General features: G+C 34.2%; 1 protein-coding gene across 2 annotated transcripts in view; it reads right to left on the reverse strand.

The window, feature by feature from the left end:
* Positions 1–1,922: 1,922 nt before the first annotated feature.
* Positions 1,923–16,927, reverse strand: part of LOC105396081 — a 29,842-nt gene continuing 14,837 nt past the window's right edge. For both annotated transcript variants that reach the window (XM_048628938.1, XM_011568414.3), the window contains exons 2-5: positions 6,524–6,610; positions 5,145–5,329; positions 3,795–4,191; positions 1,923–3,550 (exon numbers count right to left, since the gene is read on the reverse strand). In XM_048628938.1, coding sequence (XP_048484895.1) covers positions 3,491–3,550; positions 3,795–4,191; positions 5,145–5,329; positions 6,524–6,547 — 666 coding nt within the window. In that variant the 5' untranslated portion in view covers positions 6,548–6,610 and the 3' untranslated portion in view covers positions 1,923–3,490. The remainder of the gene's footprint in view (positions 3,551–3,794; positions 4,192–5,144; positions 5,330–6,523; positions 6,611–16,927) is intronic.

Genomic DNA, 16,927 nt, shown 5'->3' on the forward strand with positions numbered 1-16,927 from the left:
GACATAATTATGCAATTAAATGATAATACTGTTATGATTAATGATAATAATGATTGGTATCCCAACAACAAATGTAGTTTTTGCAACGTAGTAAATGAAGCATATTATATCTGATTAATAGCTACCAACTTAGCGTTTAATAATTATTATGTTTTATATTACGTCTTAAATTGTTAAGGTTCTGCATGCACAGAGTGTTGCAAAAAGGGTATACTAAGCCGAAACCTACATGTGCAGCATGGTATATCTAAGCCCGAAACTGAAATCAGAATTTCAAAATTCGCGAAAAAAAAAACTCCATAGTAAAAAGTCACGTGACCAACAAAGTTTCTATGGAAAATGAATATTTTTTTTTGGTAATTTTGAAATACCCTTTATATAAATATAGGTAGATATCATCAGTAACTAATCATATGATTCAGACATTGAAATTCACAATGACTCATTTGAAGTAGATCGGGTTTGATAACATGATATTATTTATCATATAACTTTTTGTGGGCATTTTTAATTATAACCCTCCTACGACAGAATACTTATTTGATTATCCTTTCTAGGAGTTATATTTCCTGGTGTTATTTTTTTTGTTGTTACATTGTGTAGGTTGCCGTCATCAAACAACTCTAACAGTGAACATACTCGTATATGCTGAACATAGCCGCCCTGACACAAGTTTTGGGACCGCTTTCATAAAATTTGTTGGCGGTATCCTATTTTTAAAGATTTCACATGTTGATTGAATTCCATAAACCTTGTACAGTAAGGGGCAGATAAACCTGACCCCTCTTAGATGCATTGTTACTATGAGAGGGGGTTCAGGTTTCTCGGCACCTCAAACTATATTTAAAAATGCATCGATGCTATTAAAAAAACGGATCAAGACATCAGTTGTCGTAATAAATAAAATTCATTTGTAAGAATTTTAATGATGTTCAATTATGAAAGTTTCTATAAATGATCCTGGGAGTTTATTAAATTAATCCGTCACACTGTAACCTGGCGCCATATCTGGCGATGCTTTATGAGTTATGCGCGACGATTAATGTCTCAGTAATGTGTGCCAATTAGTCCTGTGACCGTATACCTCCTAATGAGAAATAACAATCTACGCAAGGCGGTCCCGTGGCCGAACTCACGGATAATTCCCCGAACTACGCTAATAAATCGCGAATTCCAAAACCGTGGAAGGAACCTAAAACTATAAGTACAGTTTAGGTTGATAGAGAGTTTCGTCAGAAATGAAGACTAAATTGTGAGTTGTTGCTGCTTTAATTATGTTCAAGCGATTATTTCAGGTTAAGAAACAAGTAGCGTGCACTCTGTATGCCGTAATTGCGAAGTGGTTCAAAATTATGAAAATTCTTGCTGTACTCGGTTCCTTGTGCGGCAATTTGGTTCTATTTCCGCAGTGCGCTGAGTGAGCTGTATCTTCTGTACCTCTTGATTAAAATAATTACCCGCTCGTAAGGGCAAGCTAATCTCTTACCCATTCCTAAAACATGTTTTCTATTTTTTGCTACGTTTTGAGCTCCTGCGTTGGCTGCGAGGCGGGATGATTGTCTAAATTACATGTCTTTCGACATATCTTGTTACCGTAATGGTAATTTGATAATTGCGTCTTATTTCCACTAAACCACAAACTGACCAATTATTTTTAGATGGCAAATAAATATGGAGTTTGTGAAATTTGGTACCTCCCGTAGCAATATATAGGGATTATTATTCTTATGGCAGTACTACTCGAGTTACTAATGTATGTACTGGCTGCAATGCTAAAGTCACTACTTCTTTTATACCGGTGGTCAGATATGCCCCAAAACCATGATCGGTGGCCATCTTTGGAGTATTAACCTAGATGAGGGACATCATACAAGAGGCTTCTTAAAATGAAAAATACAGATATTAAATAAAACGAATCAAGGTCTATTTTATATTATTAGTATTTATTTTACATATTTACAAGCGTTATAATTACAGCATCAACATACATATACATATTTGTAGATTTTCAAGAAACAGTAAGTACTTAAGTAATATTTAACTGAGCATGAAATGATCAAACAGTAACTAAGTATTCATTTTTGTTTAACAACATTAAGTATAGAGGCCTCTCCGTTCCGTAACTGTTTGATGTAATTGCATATTTTTACAAGGAAGCTTTTCTCATTTTTAACCATACGGAGGGAAAGTAGAAATTTTGTCATGATTTTCTTAGTAATACCTAACTACCCATATAAAGTCAAGTATCATTACAACAATAGCATAATAGGTACTATTCAAAGGTATAACTACAGAGTATCTGGGAGGTCACTCTAGCTTACAACTTTACGAGGAACGAAGTTTTGAAGCGCTACTGACGATGACAGCTCTCGTAATTTTTTGTACAGATAGATTAACCTCCATGGGGTCCATCATTTAGCAGTATTTATAGATTAATACCATACTAATATATGTTGTTGCAACTTGCAATAACTGCTTAGAAGTATCTAAGGACAAATAATATTAGGTACATACAAATATAAATATTGGTCATTTCGGTTAAGGCCCAATAACATTATACAAATAAATAATTCATGAAATGATTTATTCATGTGGAATGTTTGAATCGTCTCATAATTTTATTCTGCACTGTCTGTTATATGCTTTTAGAGTGATCATAGATAGTGTTAACGTAAAAACAAATCATATTCCGTGTTTGCTTCACTGCAATTTATGATCATGCGAAGTTTTAAAATGATCATTGATCATCATAAAAGGAGAAGAAGGCAAGAAGGCTCGAAATAATTGTAAAACAATAACAAAATACAAACTAGATTGAAGTTAAATCTAGTTAACTTATGTTTAAAATTGACAGCTCTGTAAAATAACAGTGTCTGAGAAAATAATAAATGTAAATTTTATCCAGAATCTGTTATTTACTTTAATAATTTTTTCAGACACTGAGGTATGTCTTTAATATATAATAAAATATAAAAAACAATTTTTATAAATTCACTGTCGATCTTAGAATCTTCATCATCATCTGGCACGATTTCTTACATTACTATTTAAAATTATCTTACCACATCACAGCATTGATATTAAACTGATTTAACAGGTCACTTTTACCTAATAGGAAAATTATAATTTGTTTCAATTATCTGTTGTTTTAATTTAGGTAGGTACAATCAGCAAAAGAGATATGTATGCTACCCCAGTTCAAACACTTTAATTTTGTGATACACTGACGGGTAATACCTGTCATGAAAAATACAATACGTATAGTAGATTGTTTGTTACCTACCTACCTATAAAATATTATTCGATTCATCTATCTTCCACCCATGAGTCATAAAATCAAATTTAACTCTATGCGCTAGAGTGGCATATATATCTCTTCTGCTGACTGTACAGTGTACGGTGTTTTAGTACTGAACTTTACGTAATGAATTCTACTGCGGTGAGTGACAACGGCTTAATATTAGGAACATACATTAGTATATTAATGAAATTAGTGTCTCCGATGTGGTACGTACGCCGGCCATTGATATACGAAGGGTACGTCTTGAACCTGAAAAAAGAAATTCAGATAAATACAATATTTATTTATTTAATTGTATAACTGTATTTTTGTTTCACGTGTGAAGGAGTTGTTAAATTTGCGTTACAACATATAAATTCAAATCGTTGTGTTAGAAAAACATGACTTTCCCACTTATGTAGATATGACAAGTTGACAAGTAAAGGGCTGTGGCTCAATCATTTTAATTCCTTCTGCTATTAATTCTGCACTTATTTTCCTCCAAATTTCATACCTGTTCACTAGTAGTTCTCGTGGTCCTTTTCGCCGATTCCTTTTCTCTCTGCCACTGGGCTTCGTTGTACTCCCTGTTCGCGTCATCATTCCCTTCACTCACGTCATTTCTCTCTACATCATTCTGATTCTCCTCTTTCTCTATTGGTCTATCATTAACTTGAACGTGAGTGAAGTTGGGTACAAAGTATCTGATGCCGACCCCAGGAACACTCTGAGAGCTCAGTTGCGAGACTATTTGTGAGGGTGTGAACAGGATCTTCGGTGGTTGCACTTCAATTGGCTTCGGGTAAGGGAGGTATGCGTTGACGAAATGCTTCGCGCTGTTGTACTGGTTGGCTGGAGGGTTGTAGATGACTTGCGTGTACCTCGGTTGAGGTATGAAGGGTTCGGGGCGCCTGAAGAAAGAAATAAAAATGGTATTTTTTAAAATTATGTTTTCAATTCGATGTCTGAACCATGGGATGCGGATACAATAGAGCAAAACGGTAGGTACCGCTTATAGCAAAAGATTGATTTGTAAATAAATTAGGTATAATATAAGTACACTTTTGGAAATAACTTTTATTTAAATTAGAGGAAATATTACAATATATTATTATGAGATAGTAACTTAAGCCTACTCGTAATAATAAAGAATGTTACAAACTAAACTACCTATATATTATACAAACTAAACCTATGTACATAACTAAAACTATATGTAGAAGAGACCTTCTAAGCCTAAACCTAACCTTTTGGAATAAAAAAATATATAAGTATTGCTACATCTTCTTTCAGCAGTATTTTATGTTAGCCCATATTTAACAACATTAGTTAGAATAACTCCCTTCTTGATAGGTGTATGTTTATATTTATTTATTTATAGACACTTTATTGTACATATACAAAAAAATAATAAACAGTTAAAAGTTTATATTTAGACAGATGAATACTAATGACAATGTGTTTTGTCGCTCCATATGAGAGGCCTATGTCTAGCAATAGATGATGGACCTTATCTTACTATAGGGCTTCCACTATGTAATTGTATTCTTGACGTTTCCTTATGTCTGGTAAGTAAAGTTGGTTTTCCTTTGCAGTCATCAAATATGTATGGGATTTCGACTGTCAGGAAACCAATTATAACGGGTGATTTTTTAAGAGCTTGAGAACTTTTAAAAAAAAAAACGCATAAAATTTGCAAAATCTCATCGGTAAGTCATCAAGTAAATGTCATGGACCAATCTAACGTTTTAAATCAAGAACCGATGAGATTTTGAAAAATTTTATGCGTTTTTTTTTTTAAAAAAGTTCTCAAGCTCTTAAAAATCACCCGTTATAATGGACAGAGTATAAGAAATAGCCTCACCAGTTAGCATAAGGGTTGGGTGCATCCCCACTGCGCTCCTCCCACACGGGCGCGGGGGTCCGACTCGGCCGCGCGTGTGCGACCGCGGCGCGAGGGACCTCCGGCAGGATGGGCCCGTCCCTGGTGCCGAACTTCACCATGATGCCGTGTGCGCTGGACGCGTACACGATCAGGCATGTCAGCAGCTGTGAGAGACAAGCAGGTAACTGATTACACCTACCGACTAGGTCAGTGGACTAGGCCTAAAACCCTTCCTTGATCAGAAGGAGACCCGTGCCCCAACAGTGGGGACGTGATGGGTCGTGATGACACCTACCGAGCAGAGTGGCGAGTTATCTCGGCCGATCCTCGACCAATCAACGGCTTGCAATTGACTGAGTGCTCGAGAACACTGCTGCAGCCACTCTACTCGGTAGGTATCATCAGGGTATGAGGGCTTGAACACATAAACACGATACGACATCGCGTCGTGGAAATGTCTTCTTCTCACTCTCAGGTGTTCAATGAGACAGAGGGAGAGAGTGGCACGATGTATGTGTGGGAGCCCTAAGCCGCTATTTTAAGCATGCGTACAAATTACCGACGGCGGCTGAAGATAACTCTGCAAATAAGTCCATTAACCTTTCAACTACTTGGACATAGATGAAAAATTGTTTAATCGATAGAGTTACAAAATTAATAACTAATCAAAACAACAAATTTAGAACTTAACCTGAATAGGTCAATTTTAGCGAAAGCAATCAAAAAGAACATCTGCAGACCTTGGCACTATGACGCAAAACGGCTAAATTTATTATGTGAATCTCTTTATTTCTGTTTTTGCTGAATTTACTTGTTAAATGGCTTCAGTTGCGAAGTGCACTATCCAGTCTATTGTTTATATGTGATGTTAGCAAACTACTTTTGAAAGACCTTGTTTCGTTTCCACTGAAGATAATCTTTATCGTGGCATCTTGACGTTTTTATTAACAGAACTAAACGTTTAATATACGGCTATTTTGTTTTATGTTCTGGTGAATTGATTTAGTGAGGCAACTGGTGGTAGAACCTTTATCGACGGTAACTAAGCACTTTGCTGGTGTACAGTTAACTGCTTAGTTAAGTTGGGAAATTATTAGCTTTGTTTGCTGTAGTATATTTACACGGTTAACATAGATTTAGGTCGAGCAAACTTAAAGCAATTTAAGCAAGTCGTTGTACCCTCTGCCTAATAATAATAGTTATATAGTACGTAGATAGGTCTTTACTTTTGGTATATTAAGTTAATTAATAATAATAACCCAAACAATTCACTTCACACGAAAAATATTCTTAAATTATTGTGTGTAAAAAGTTAATTTGTAGATAAAGTTATTTATTCCATTACAAAATATTCTTACCTGTAAGTTTGTCGATAATCGCATGATTACAATAATGAACTCCTTGGTCTACAGGATCACTGTGTCACGCTCAGCGCAGTTATTTATCTGTAAAGAAATAAAATAAATCTAATAAGTAAATATCGATGAAATAGTAGAAAATTTCCATGTACAACTTATAATTCTGATATACCTAAATGAAGGTATGACTGAAACCAATGAGTCGTATAAGAGAATTAAACTATTGTATTCCACCATTTGTAATTCTAGTATATGTAATGTACTTAATAAGTAAACTAGAATTACAAATGAAGTTCGTTACTCATGAAATCGAGCTGAAGGCATCACTCACTGAAATCACTATTAAACAATATGGTACATTAAAAAATACAGAGATACAAAGAACGGGTTTGCAAAAAACGCAATATATTTTGGAAAAACTTTAGTAAAATAATAAAAATCCCAGCAGTCATAAAATAAGATGTTCGAAACGCATGGGTGCAAAATTAAAACTCTTATTATTACACAACTTTTATAAAATAACAACCGTGCGATAAAACATCTCCTTTCAGATTAAATATAGATATAATTGTATTTAAAATCTTTTGATTCTGATTTCAATCGAGGTTAATTTGTTAACACCTTCTCAAGATTAAAGAGTAATGAAATATAAAGTTATCGTATATATTTAACACCTACAAATTAGTTTTAAATCTGTGTTATAATTATTGACCATAAAAACTCTTCGTGGTGTAAAATATGACTAATATGCGATCTAGGAGAAGTAGTAGAGAACTAAAACCTGTAAGCAGAAGTACGCCGGCAATATAATGCCAAGAACCGATAACAGGTGGGGCAAAAGTTCTCATTTAGCCTCCACAAACAGACAAGCGTAGTGTGGGACGCCCTGCGGCCTTCTGGACCGGAGATAGGTTACATGTTACCTGTTAGATAGGTATCCTAGCCTATATTGATTGGATGAGGCAAGCTTAGGACAGCACGTAGGCACTCCTTGGGATAAAGGGCTGATGATTGGGATAGGCATATTATGACCACCAATATCGATAAAGGGCTGATGATGATGATGATGAAATCATAATATATGCAATTATTAGAGGACAGTAGGTACTATAAAATACCTTGCAGAACTCGAATTCTGCCATTTTTATTGCTTGTGTAAACCCTGCTTTACATGCTTCACATTCGCAGACTACTCGCACAGTAAACAGTGTTTGACATTTCCCTACAAATAGCCGATGAACTGATAATGAACCAGTTTCTAACACCAATTGTTACCAAACCCACCGACCTAGAGCCTCCCAGAGCTCACTCAGCATACAAATTGACTGAACACCATTTATGTACGTACTATCGGGGTCCGTAATTGCTAGATTTAAAAGCAGTGTTTCATTCAGTTTTAAGGTTCTCCGATAGTACTTTGCCATTGCATAAATAAAATACTTCATCATCATTCAATTACATCCCATTTCCGTGAAGTTGTAAAATGTTGTATTATGGTTTTATGAAGTTTTAATAAATAATTACGTACGTATTATAGATAAATAGAATATTCTTTATTTGTACACGCACACATAAAAGAAACTTACATAACTTAAATACTATAAACTATGTACAAAAATGGCGGTCTTATCGCTTAAAGCGGTAATAATCAATCTGCAAACTTCAATTTGCGTTAAACAGTTATTCCATAAGTAAAATATTATTTTAAAGTACCTAAAAGTGAATCTATATATTTCGATGCTGAAACGGACCTCCGACAAACGTTTCTAATGATGTAGCTGTGGTAGTACTATAACTACTAAATTCTACCTTGGTAACCTACGTACGTACACGTATCCAATAATTTCTTATTGGATATAAGTGATGAGAAGAGAACCCTAAAAAATGTTATAGTAAAGATAAAGATAGATGCGATTATAATGAATTAGATTCACTTCATTTAATCAATTGAACTTTATACCTGCCATTCTTCATGCTATTTATTGTTACTATAACGGCTATTTGCTAAGATTTATAATGAAATTCTAATATTGCTGGGTGCGTATCAAATTAATGTTTGTTTACTTGCGATATTGAAGATTAGTTAAGAGTACATTAATAGTTGGCAATCAAAAGTACTTTATGATAGTAGGTACTTGCGAGATGGATTCAATTCAAATCGTGACATGTATCCACAAATTCCTATCAACTTAGGATTTTTATGGTAGAGGTATGTAAGTACCAAAGAATTCTTTAGAAATGAGAAATTTAAGTACAATCACACCACATACTCTTACGGTGAAGGTAGTTGACACCACCTGTAGGCCGGGGTGGATATTTATCTCTTATTCTGACTGTACACGTCACGTCGTGTAGTGTCAAATTACGAATAAGTACACTCGTATGTAAAAGTGAATGTAAGTTTACCGACTAAGGTTCCGTAAGTTAAAACTAATAGGGAAGAGATTTATAACCCTTGACATCTGTCAACATTACCTACCTACCAGTTTTAAAGTGAGAGTGGCCGGGCAAATATTAATGCAAGTGCCACGCCATACAAATAATACCTATATAATAATTTAATATTGCATAGTAAGCATACCTATAATGTCATGGTTGACCTACCCTCAAAATCACGAAACTTCCATATTTGAATGAATAAATACGCCGGTCATTGAGTATGACAGGGTCAAAAAATGTAGTGTATTAAGCTGAGTGTGAGTGGTACCTATTATTGCCCAAAAAGAGGTTACACTCTTATTCTAAAAATCATTTGCCTACCCAGTCGCGATACTTGTTAGGAATGTTCAGTAAAGTTATAGTTGAAAAATACTATTTGAGTATTTACATCAAATCAAAAGTTTAGAACATCGAGCTACCTTTCTAATATTATTTAAACAGCCTGTATATAGCGTGCTTTATCAAAATTTACCAACCTGATGCTGTCAGCAACTGCCTCGTGCCCCGAGATTATTTACGCAAAGAGCGGTCCAATATGAGATAGGATAAATATAAGCTGCATTCATGCGACTGGCGGCAATAAATTTAATTTGTGACTTTAACCAGTAGAATGACACCGTATATAGTGTTTTATTTCCCTAAAAGTGCGAGGGAATTTGTCATAAAAGCGCGCCGCATTCTTAGGACACTGATTCTGAAACATAAAACGGTTTTGAAACATTTCTAGATCGTTTAGAAATTGAACATGAACAAGTGAAAATATATGTCAGTATTACGACAGATTTTAGATACCCAAATTATAGCCAACTTTCTGTAACAAACAAACGTGAGACATTTTTGACATTTAAAAAATCCAAACCAGTTCCAAGACCTATGTAATCTAATCGTAATCAAAATTCGAATCTTTTTATAGAATACCTATTAGAAATTTCGTGCAAGTTAAGAATCAGTAAGTAAAGTCACTCAGTAATAAATCAGGAACGCGCCTTGTCCTTTTAAGTTAGTCGAGTTGTGTTGAGAAATGCTTTTTTGCTGCCAAGTGGCTGCTTAATTTGCAACTGCGTGTTTGTAATATATGTACTAAGTGTAAAACGTGTCGTTAGTATGCCAGAGAAATTGTGCTTTAGGGCATTCGTTTAATTATAATTTTTACCATAACTCTACACCAATTTTATAATATATATATAACAGCTTGAATATACCTACTTGCTTAGTTTCAACTTAGATTTCAATAAGGTGGGAAAAATATTTACGCACGCAATACGTTTAATTTTATATATCTCTTTTTAAGAGCTTCCTTTATACATAACCTATGCTTTACATGAATAAAAGCATATATCTATTCGTAAACATAAATTCAATATTGGCAATAAGACAAGATTTTATGTAAGTACTGTGAAACTATAGACACTCCATTTTATATTTGAAATTCATGTTGACAATATAATGATCACATACCAAGTCTCTACCGAAGCGGGTAAGTATTTAACAATTTAAAACATTTAGCAACTATGTGGCATGTAGATAAGCCTGTTTCTGAGCTTGCGCTACATACAATGTCAATACTTCCTTGCTTTATTATTGAAGCGCAATAAAGCCTTATTGTAGTGTCAGCTTATCATGGTACTATGACTATGTCAAGATATTTTCAATCATATAATTTTCTCAATAGAGACTAGACTGCAAACTAAATGAACAGCTCTTAGGCGATTCAGTTTATGCCGAAGCATAAGACGCTGTGAATACATTATGAAGGCACATAATTGGCCTGTTTCCTTGGCTCGCTGCCTTGACAATGTGTCAGATGAGAAAGAGGTAGCATTTGTCAGGCCAACTAATGCTAATAGAACCCACCCACTGGCTAAAGGCTTACACAACCGATTATTCTCTACGTGCCTATAGAACTAAAATATACCAATAATAGATATTATTATGACAATAGATATTCACATTTCTATTAGCTTCCCTGCTGCCAATATTTTGAGCTTAGGAAGCAAATATCCTTATTAATAACTGCATTCGCACTGTGATTCGCACAAGAAACGTACATACGTTAAACGTTTATTTAAGGCAAATATAGATCTGCCTCACAAACAATTATAGTTGTAGTTGATTGCTAGCCCACGCCAGACACATAACTATTACATTTTGAATAGCTTGCCGAACTGCCGTGCGATTCTATAAAGCTAATTGTCAAAACTCGATTCTGAATCCGGAGTGAGTTTTGAAATTGGCATTCTGCAATTTCCGCAATTTCGAGATTTTGACAAATAATGTATGAGATGACATACGTGAATTGAAAGGTGAAGGGAGAATGAAGATCGAAGTGAGATGTCTGATTTTACAGAATCGCTTTTTTTTTTCTAATGACTTCTTTTGCTGTCCAAAACTATTGTGATAGGGCGCAATTGTAAGGAATTCATATTGTGGTCATTGCGATTAGGAAGAAACGCGTAGGTCAAGAGTCAATACTGGCAATGAATTAACTATATATTATACATATTAAAGTTTAACAAATTAATCATAGAAGAGCAAAGTAGTAGTATGAAGATAATGGTAAGTGATAATGTCCACTGGTGGTTGTAACTGGTTCATAAATAACTTTTTTTTGTAATCCATACATCAAGTATCTATGCGAATAAATAAATCAGTGGCAATATATTGATAGAACTGGGGTGTATAGTAAGATTAATCGACACGTTTGGTCGATTATATAAAGTGTAGCCCATTACGGCTTTCGTAAGATCGGAGACAGGTCACAATAACTAGTCTACTTAGGTAGTACATATGTTACGCGTTCCAGTAAAGTTCCTAGCGTAATCAGCTCTTATCTAAGCTAGCTCAATGAAGGGCACTAGTGGGACCTAGATACGAGTGAAGAGAAATTTATTTAGTTTCTCTGCCGTTATTTCAAGCGTAATCACTTGTATTTTATGATCCACTGACGGGATCGATATATGACATGAAAAATATTTAACCTGCGGAGATTAGTTGAATTTATCGGTAAAGTATTATACAATTCAAACTGTTTCCGCCGGGGTGGCACACAATATACATTACATTATTTTTAAATTACATTACATTACAATGTATATTTTGCTGACTGTACATGAAATGGTTCTCGGACCTGGATATCGAATGGTTTTATGGGGCTTAACTAGGACTTATGTAATTAAGAAAGATTGCACATCATTCAAAATACAATCAATTTAATATCGTAAGGCAGTTTTATGGTTAACATTAAATTATTTAACGTAAAATATTACGCTGTTCCATCTATACTTATAATATATGCATCAGTACTTGTAAGTATATTCAGTAAGTTCCAGAGTATAAATTTACAACCTTAACATATTTTTTCTCAAGTTATCTCGAGTTTTTGTTCTTTTTGTTCTCTTATTTAAGGAAAGTTTGTATATAATGTAACTACTATTTGATTGGTCCCTTTCTCTGTCCTTTCATTTTATAGCTCTCATTTTGTTTTTCTATCATGAAAGTTATTGATGACGCAGGTACCGTCTTGTTATAAATAGGTACAACATATCTGTAGTTATTCTTATATTTCATATACATACATAACAATTTGTTAGAACTAAAGTAATAATACACTCAAGAGCAATGAAAAATTTCCACCTGCCATTGACGTTTCATATGTTACTGGAACTTTTTCATTGCTCATGAGTGTAATAATTACAGCATCCTCACCTCATAGTTGCATAATATTACACTATATTTATCATTTAGCTATTCAAAATCAAAAATCAAAATCGTTTATTGTTCAATTATATCAACCGTACAAGTTGCAAGGGCCCCTCGGCTGTCCAATTTCAAAACACAGTAACAGCCAAGAGACAAAATGTTCAGGAGAGCCAAAAAACGTTTTTGTCCCTTCATTTCAATGCCCTGGTAAAACTATGATACATATCTAAACGAATGTAAGCTTAAAAGAACCGGCAGTACCTAGGCTTTACATACAATACTATTTCATTTAAATATGACTAATATTGTTGCTGTAATGCACAAAAGAAAACACTAACTAGGTTTTAAATGGTTTTCTCACCCTAAAACCGTCCTCACTGACCATTTTATAACCTAGTAAGAGCCATTATTGTGTAATTTAAGTCAAGTAAAGTATATTGAAATTGCAATAATAAAAGTTGTTAGTCCCAATGTAATAGGGGGGACCGCACTAAGTAATAGCTGAAATACCGGCATATTTTTAAGTTTTATCTAAATGAACCAAATCGCCATATTAAGAAGGCATGTCTGACACGAACATTATTTATGGCTGCCTTAAATTAGACAATATTTCCTAAATTTTGAGCTAAAATTAGTTTGCAATGTTTGAGTTTTTTTTGGTTTATGCAAAATAGTGCTAGAAGAAAGGTTCTGACGAGAAAGGTCTCTATGGCTTTTATAAAGAAGACAAAATTTCCTTATGTTCTACTTTTAATCCACCTCTCTAGATCTCATTGGTTCAAAGATACAGGTTCTGAAATATCTGATATTTTTTCGAAAAAAGTGTTTGTAATAATGTATGCCATTTGTGACTTACTAAAATTAACGGGCAAAAATTGACCTTTGCTGACCATTTCAAAACCTAGTAAGCGCCATTGACAATTTAAAACCTAGTAAGTCATTTTCACTTACTGTGTTTTAAAATGGTTGGTGGCTCTTACTGTGTTTTAAAATGGTTTTCGTGGCATTTTTGATTTCGCAGGGTGGAGTTACTAGGTTTTTAGAAATTCTATTTTCGTTTCTAAGCTGTTTTTTGATATTCTGACAATGCAGGAATGTGCGGAATCGCCTAAAATAATGTATAAATCAAAGACCCGTTTTTTTTTTAAAGTTGGCGCTTACTGTGTTTTGGAATTAGACAGCCGCCCTGTTCAAGGTGACAAACCTGTGTTACTGGGTACCCCGCCCATCCCTACATGACAACCATTTTATAATTGAACATTTTTACATAGGTACTTATTTCTAATTAAATGGTGTAAAGTACAGTACAGTATTACAAAGTTAGTAGGTACACTTAAACAAACAAAGTCTGTAAACAAAATAATGACACATTTACAGGTAGGTATTATTATGTTCTTAATAAGTAAGTTAGAAAATTAAGTAGGGTCACAACTATACTGTTAAAATAGAGTTAACATTTATTTTATTTTATTATAAATAGGTAGTTAATTTAAACATTACAAAAGTTTAAATGTAGAATGTGAATTCGTGTGTGTGTGTGTGTGTGTTTGTGTGTGTGTGTGTGTGTATGTGTGTGTGTGTGTGTGTGCGCGTGAGTGAGAGTGTGTGTAAGTTACTTACTAAAGAAATTAGAAAATGTAAGCAGTTATTCTTATTATTGTACGAAGGTTGTACCTACATACTGATAGCAGTGAACATTGTTTTTTCTTAAATGCATTTTCTTTTAAAGAACACGAATTGCATGGAAGTCATGCAACGGATATATTGAATACTACGACACGAAATATACAACTCAATTAAAGAGGAAGAACTTGACCTAACCTGAGTATCCATTACCTTCGCGTAATTATACCTTTAGTTTTTGCAGCTAGCTTCACGACCATTGTTTACCATGCACTGGCCAAGAAAACCTTTGTATAAAAAACTAACACGGAAATCGTTTAACGCTATTATAATCATCATCTAAACATCTTGACAAAGGATGTTACGCATTATGTGTACCGGCCTATAAAAGTAGGCAATAATTACTTCTGTGCTGAAGAATTAAAGCCGCTTTTGGATTAACACAGCAAGCCAGTGTTAATTAATACAAAGGGACCGCCGAGATTCAATGCCACGATTTTAGCCTCGTTTCGGTGCGGTAGAGCTAATAAAAAATATTCTTCACACGTACAGGCGATAAAAACCATCTGAGATTGCTTATTTACTTCGAGGTTAAAAGGGATTTTTACTCTGATAAAATGTAACAATGCTTAGTTTTGCATAAATAAGTTAGCCAGAAAAATGGCCAGAAAATACCTACTTATTTAAAAGTAGAAGAAGAAGTAAGGTGTGGGGTTGCGAGGAAAAATAGTAATAAGATCTTCCAAAACCACGTCATAATTGTCTATATCATAACTACTGAATGACAATGTAGCGAATGTCAGCAATTATATTCGTACATAATATTTGTATAACGTTGGGAATACAAATCTCTGCCAAAGCACAGTCTACATATAGGTCTGAATTAGAGAGGTCTGTATTATTGAAAGCTTTACATACTGTTAGTAAAGTCAGTCCACACGATCAAGACATACTCTTTCACATTTTCCACATTCAATTAAATTGCAACTATTGCTTAAACTTTGTTATTTAACGGAGAATTTACGACCCTTTCTAGTTGTTAAATGAGTTACGGTACTACGCGGACTAGTCACCACCAAAGTACGCTAATATATGTAGTTGTTTAAGGTTTAGGCATTACTAAAATTATAGGTAGATATCCCATTTATTAGTTTAAATTAAAGTTGTTATTTTTGTGATTGTTTATATACCTAAATTTATTATTGTACATTTTAAGAGCTTACATTACATACAACCGATAACCACCAATCAAAGGTTGGCTGGTAGAAATTGATTTTTAGCAATAAGTCCGCCTTTGTGCGCAAATTATTAGCTATGTTTTTTAAATGTTTCCATGTAAAAATTGATTTTTGTGTACAATAAAGTGTAAATAAATAAATACGCTTAAGCAAGTTTTAATATCAAAACGTCTTCAATATTCCTAACCATTATGCGGAGATCATGGTCAACACATGCATAATGCATATTTTTTATTATGAATTTATAAACGTAAAGTGTTAAATATGATAAATTCAATGTTCTTGATCAATCTGTTGCAGATAAAATTTGTGTTAAATTTAATGTCGTCGCTTGTTTTATAGTATCGCTATTAATATTCAATCTATGAATTTATTAAGATTTAGTTTATAATTTATCATGGATTCAGCTTTACGGTATCAATTATGTTAGTAGTGTTAAAACAGGCAAACTATATTGTGTATAATATAATGATTTTAGAAACATAGAAAGTATCAAAGTTTGATGAGTAGGTATATGTAAACTATAGTTTAAGGAACCTATATCTGTTAACCGTGTAATGTAACTAATGTTCTCTAATTTGCCCCCAGTGTTCCATGGCAGGAAACAATCACAATCTAGCTACACCTCTGTGCAGATTAGACAGTGCAACCGCAAAAAGGCATTTCTTACAACAAAGCTTAGCATTGGCTTTGCAGAAGGTGGATTTTATCAATGAGACAGCCCCAGGATCCTTTACTACCTCTTGAGGAAAAACTTGCTCCCGGTAACAGTTTTCCCTGGCACATTTGTAAGACTCTAAATCGGTTGCTAGCAGAGGTAAGCTGCTGCAAGGACAATCTTTGCAAGCGGGGCTTTACCGTTGGTACCAACCTATGCGACTGTGGTACCGCCCCCCACACTATGAAGCATTTACTCTCCTGTCCCCTGTGCCCTTCCACCTGCCCTCGGGTAGACTTACGCCAGGCCAACCAGAATGCTATCAAAGTTGCTTCTTTTTGGTCTGAATAAATTAAAAAATTCGCATGTTCACTGACACGAAAGAAGAAGAAGAAGATCAATGAGACAATATTTTATCCTATTAGTAAAATACGAACGCAGCCATTAAAGGTAACTTGTAGATTAATTTTAAAACGAAGAGCCTTTCACCGTTGCGTGAACTTACAACCTAAAGGGCTCTTGGTCGCGAAGCTACAAAACAAGAAAGTCTACTTACCAATCTTCACATACAATTTATGTACAGTTAATTTAATAAGTAAATGTACTTTCAAATGCTTAGAAACTCTTGCTTGTGTTTTCTATATAGTGTATCTAGATACAAGAAACAGTTCACATTTGGCCAAAAAATACATTCGGTTGGATCCCTGTGGGTATCAATTTGTTTACCTAAATTGTGGTTCCGTTTTT

This window comes from Plutella xylostella, chromosome 22 (assembly GCF_932276165.1).
Source record: "Plutella xylostella chromosome 22, ilPluXylo3.1, whole genome shotgun sequence".
In the NCBI taxonomy this organism is placed as follows: domain Eukaryota; kingdom Metazoa; phylum Arthropoda; class Insecta; order Lepidoptera; family Plutellidae; genus Plutella; species Plutella xylostella.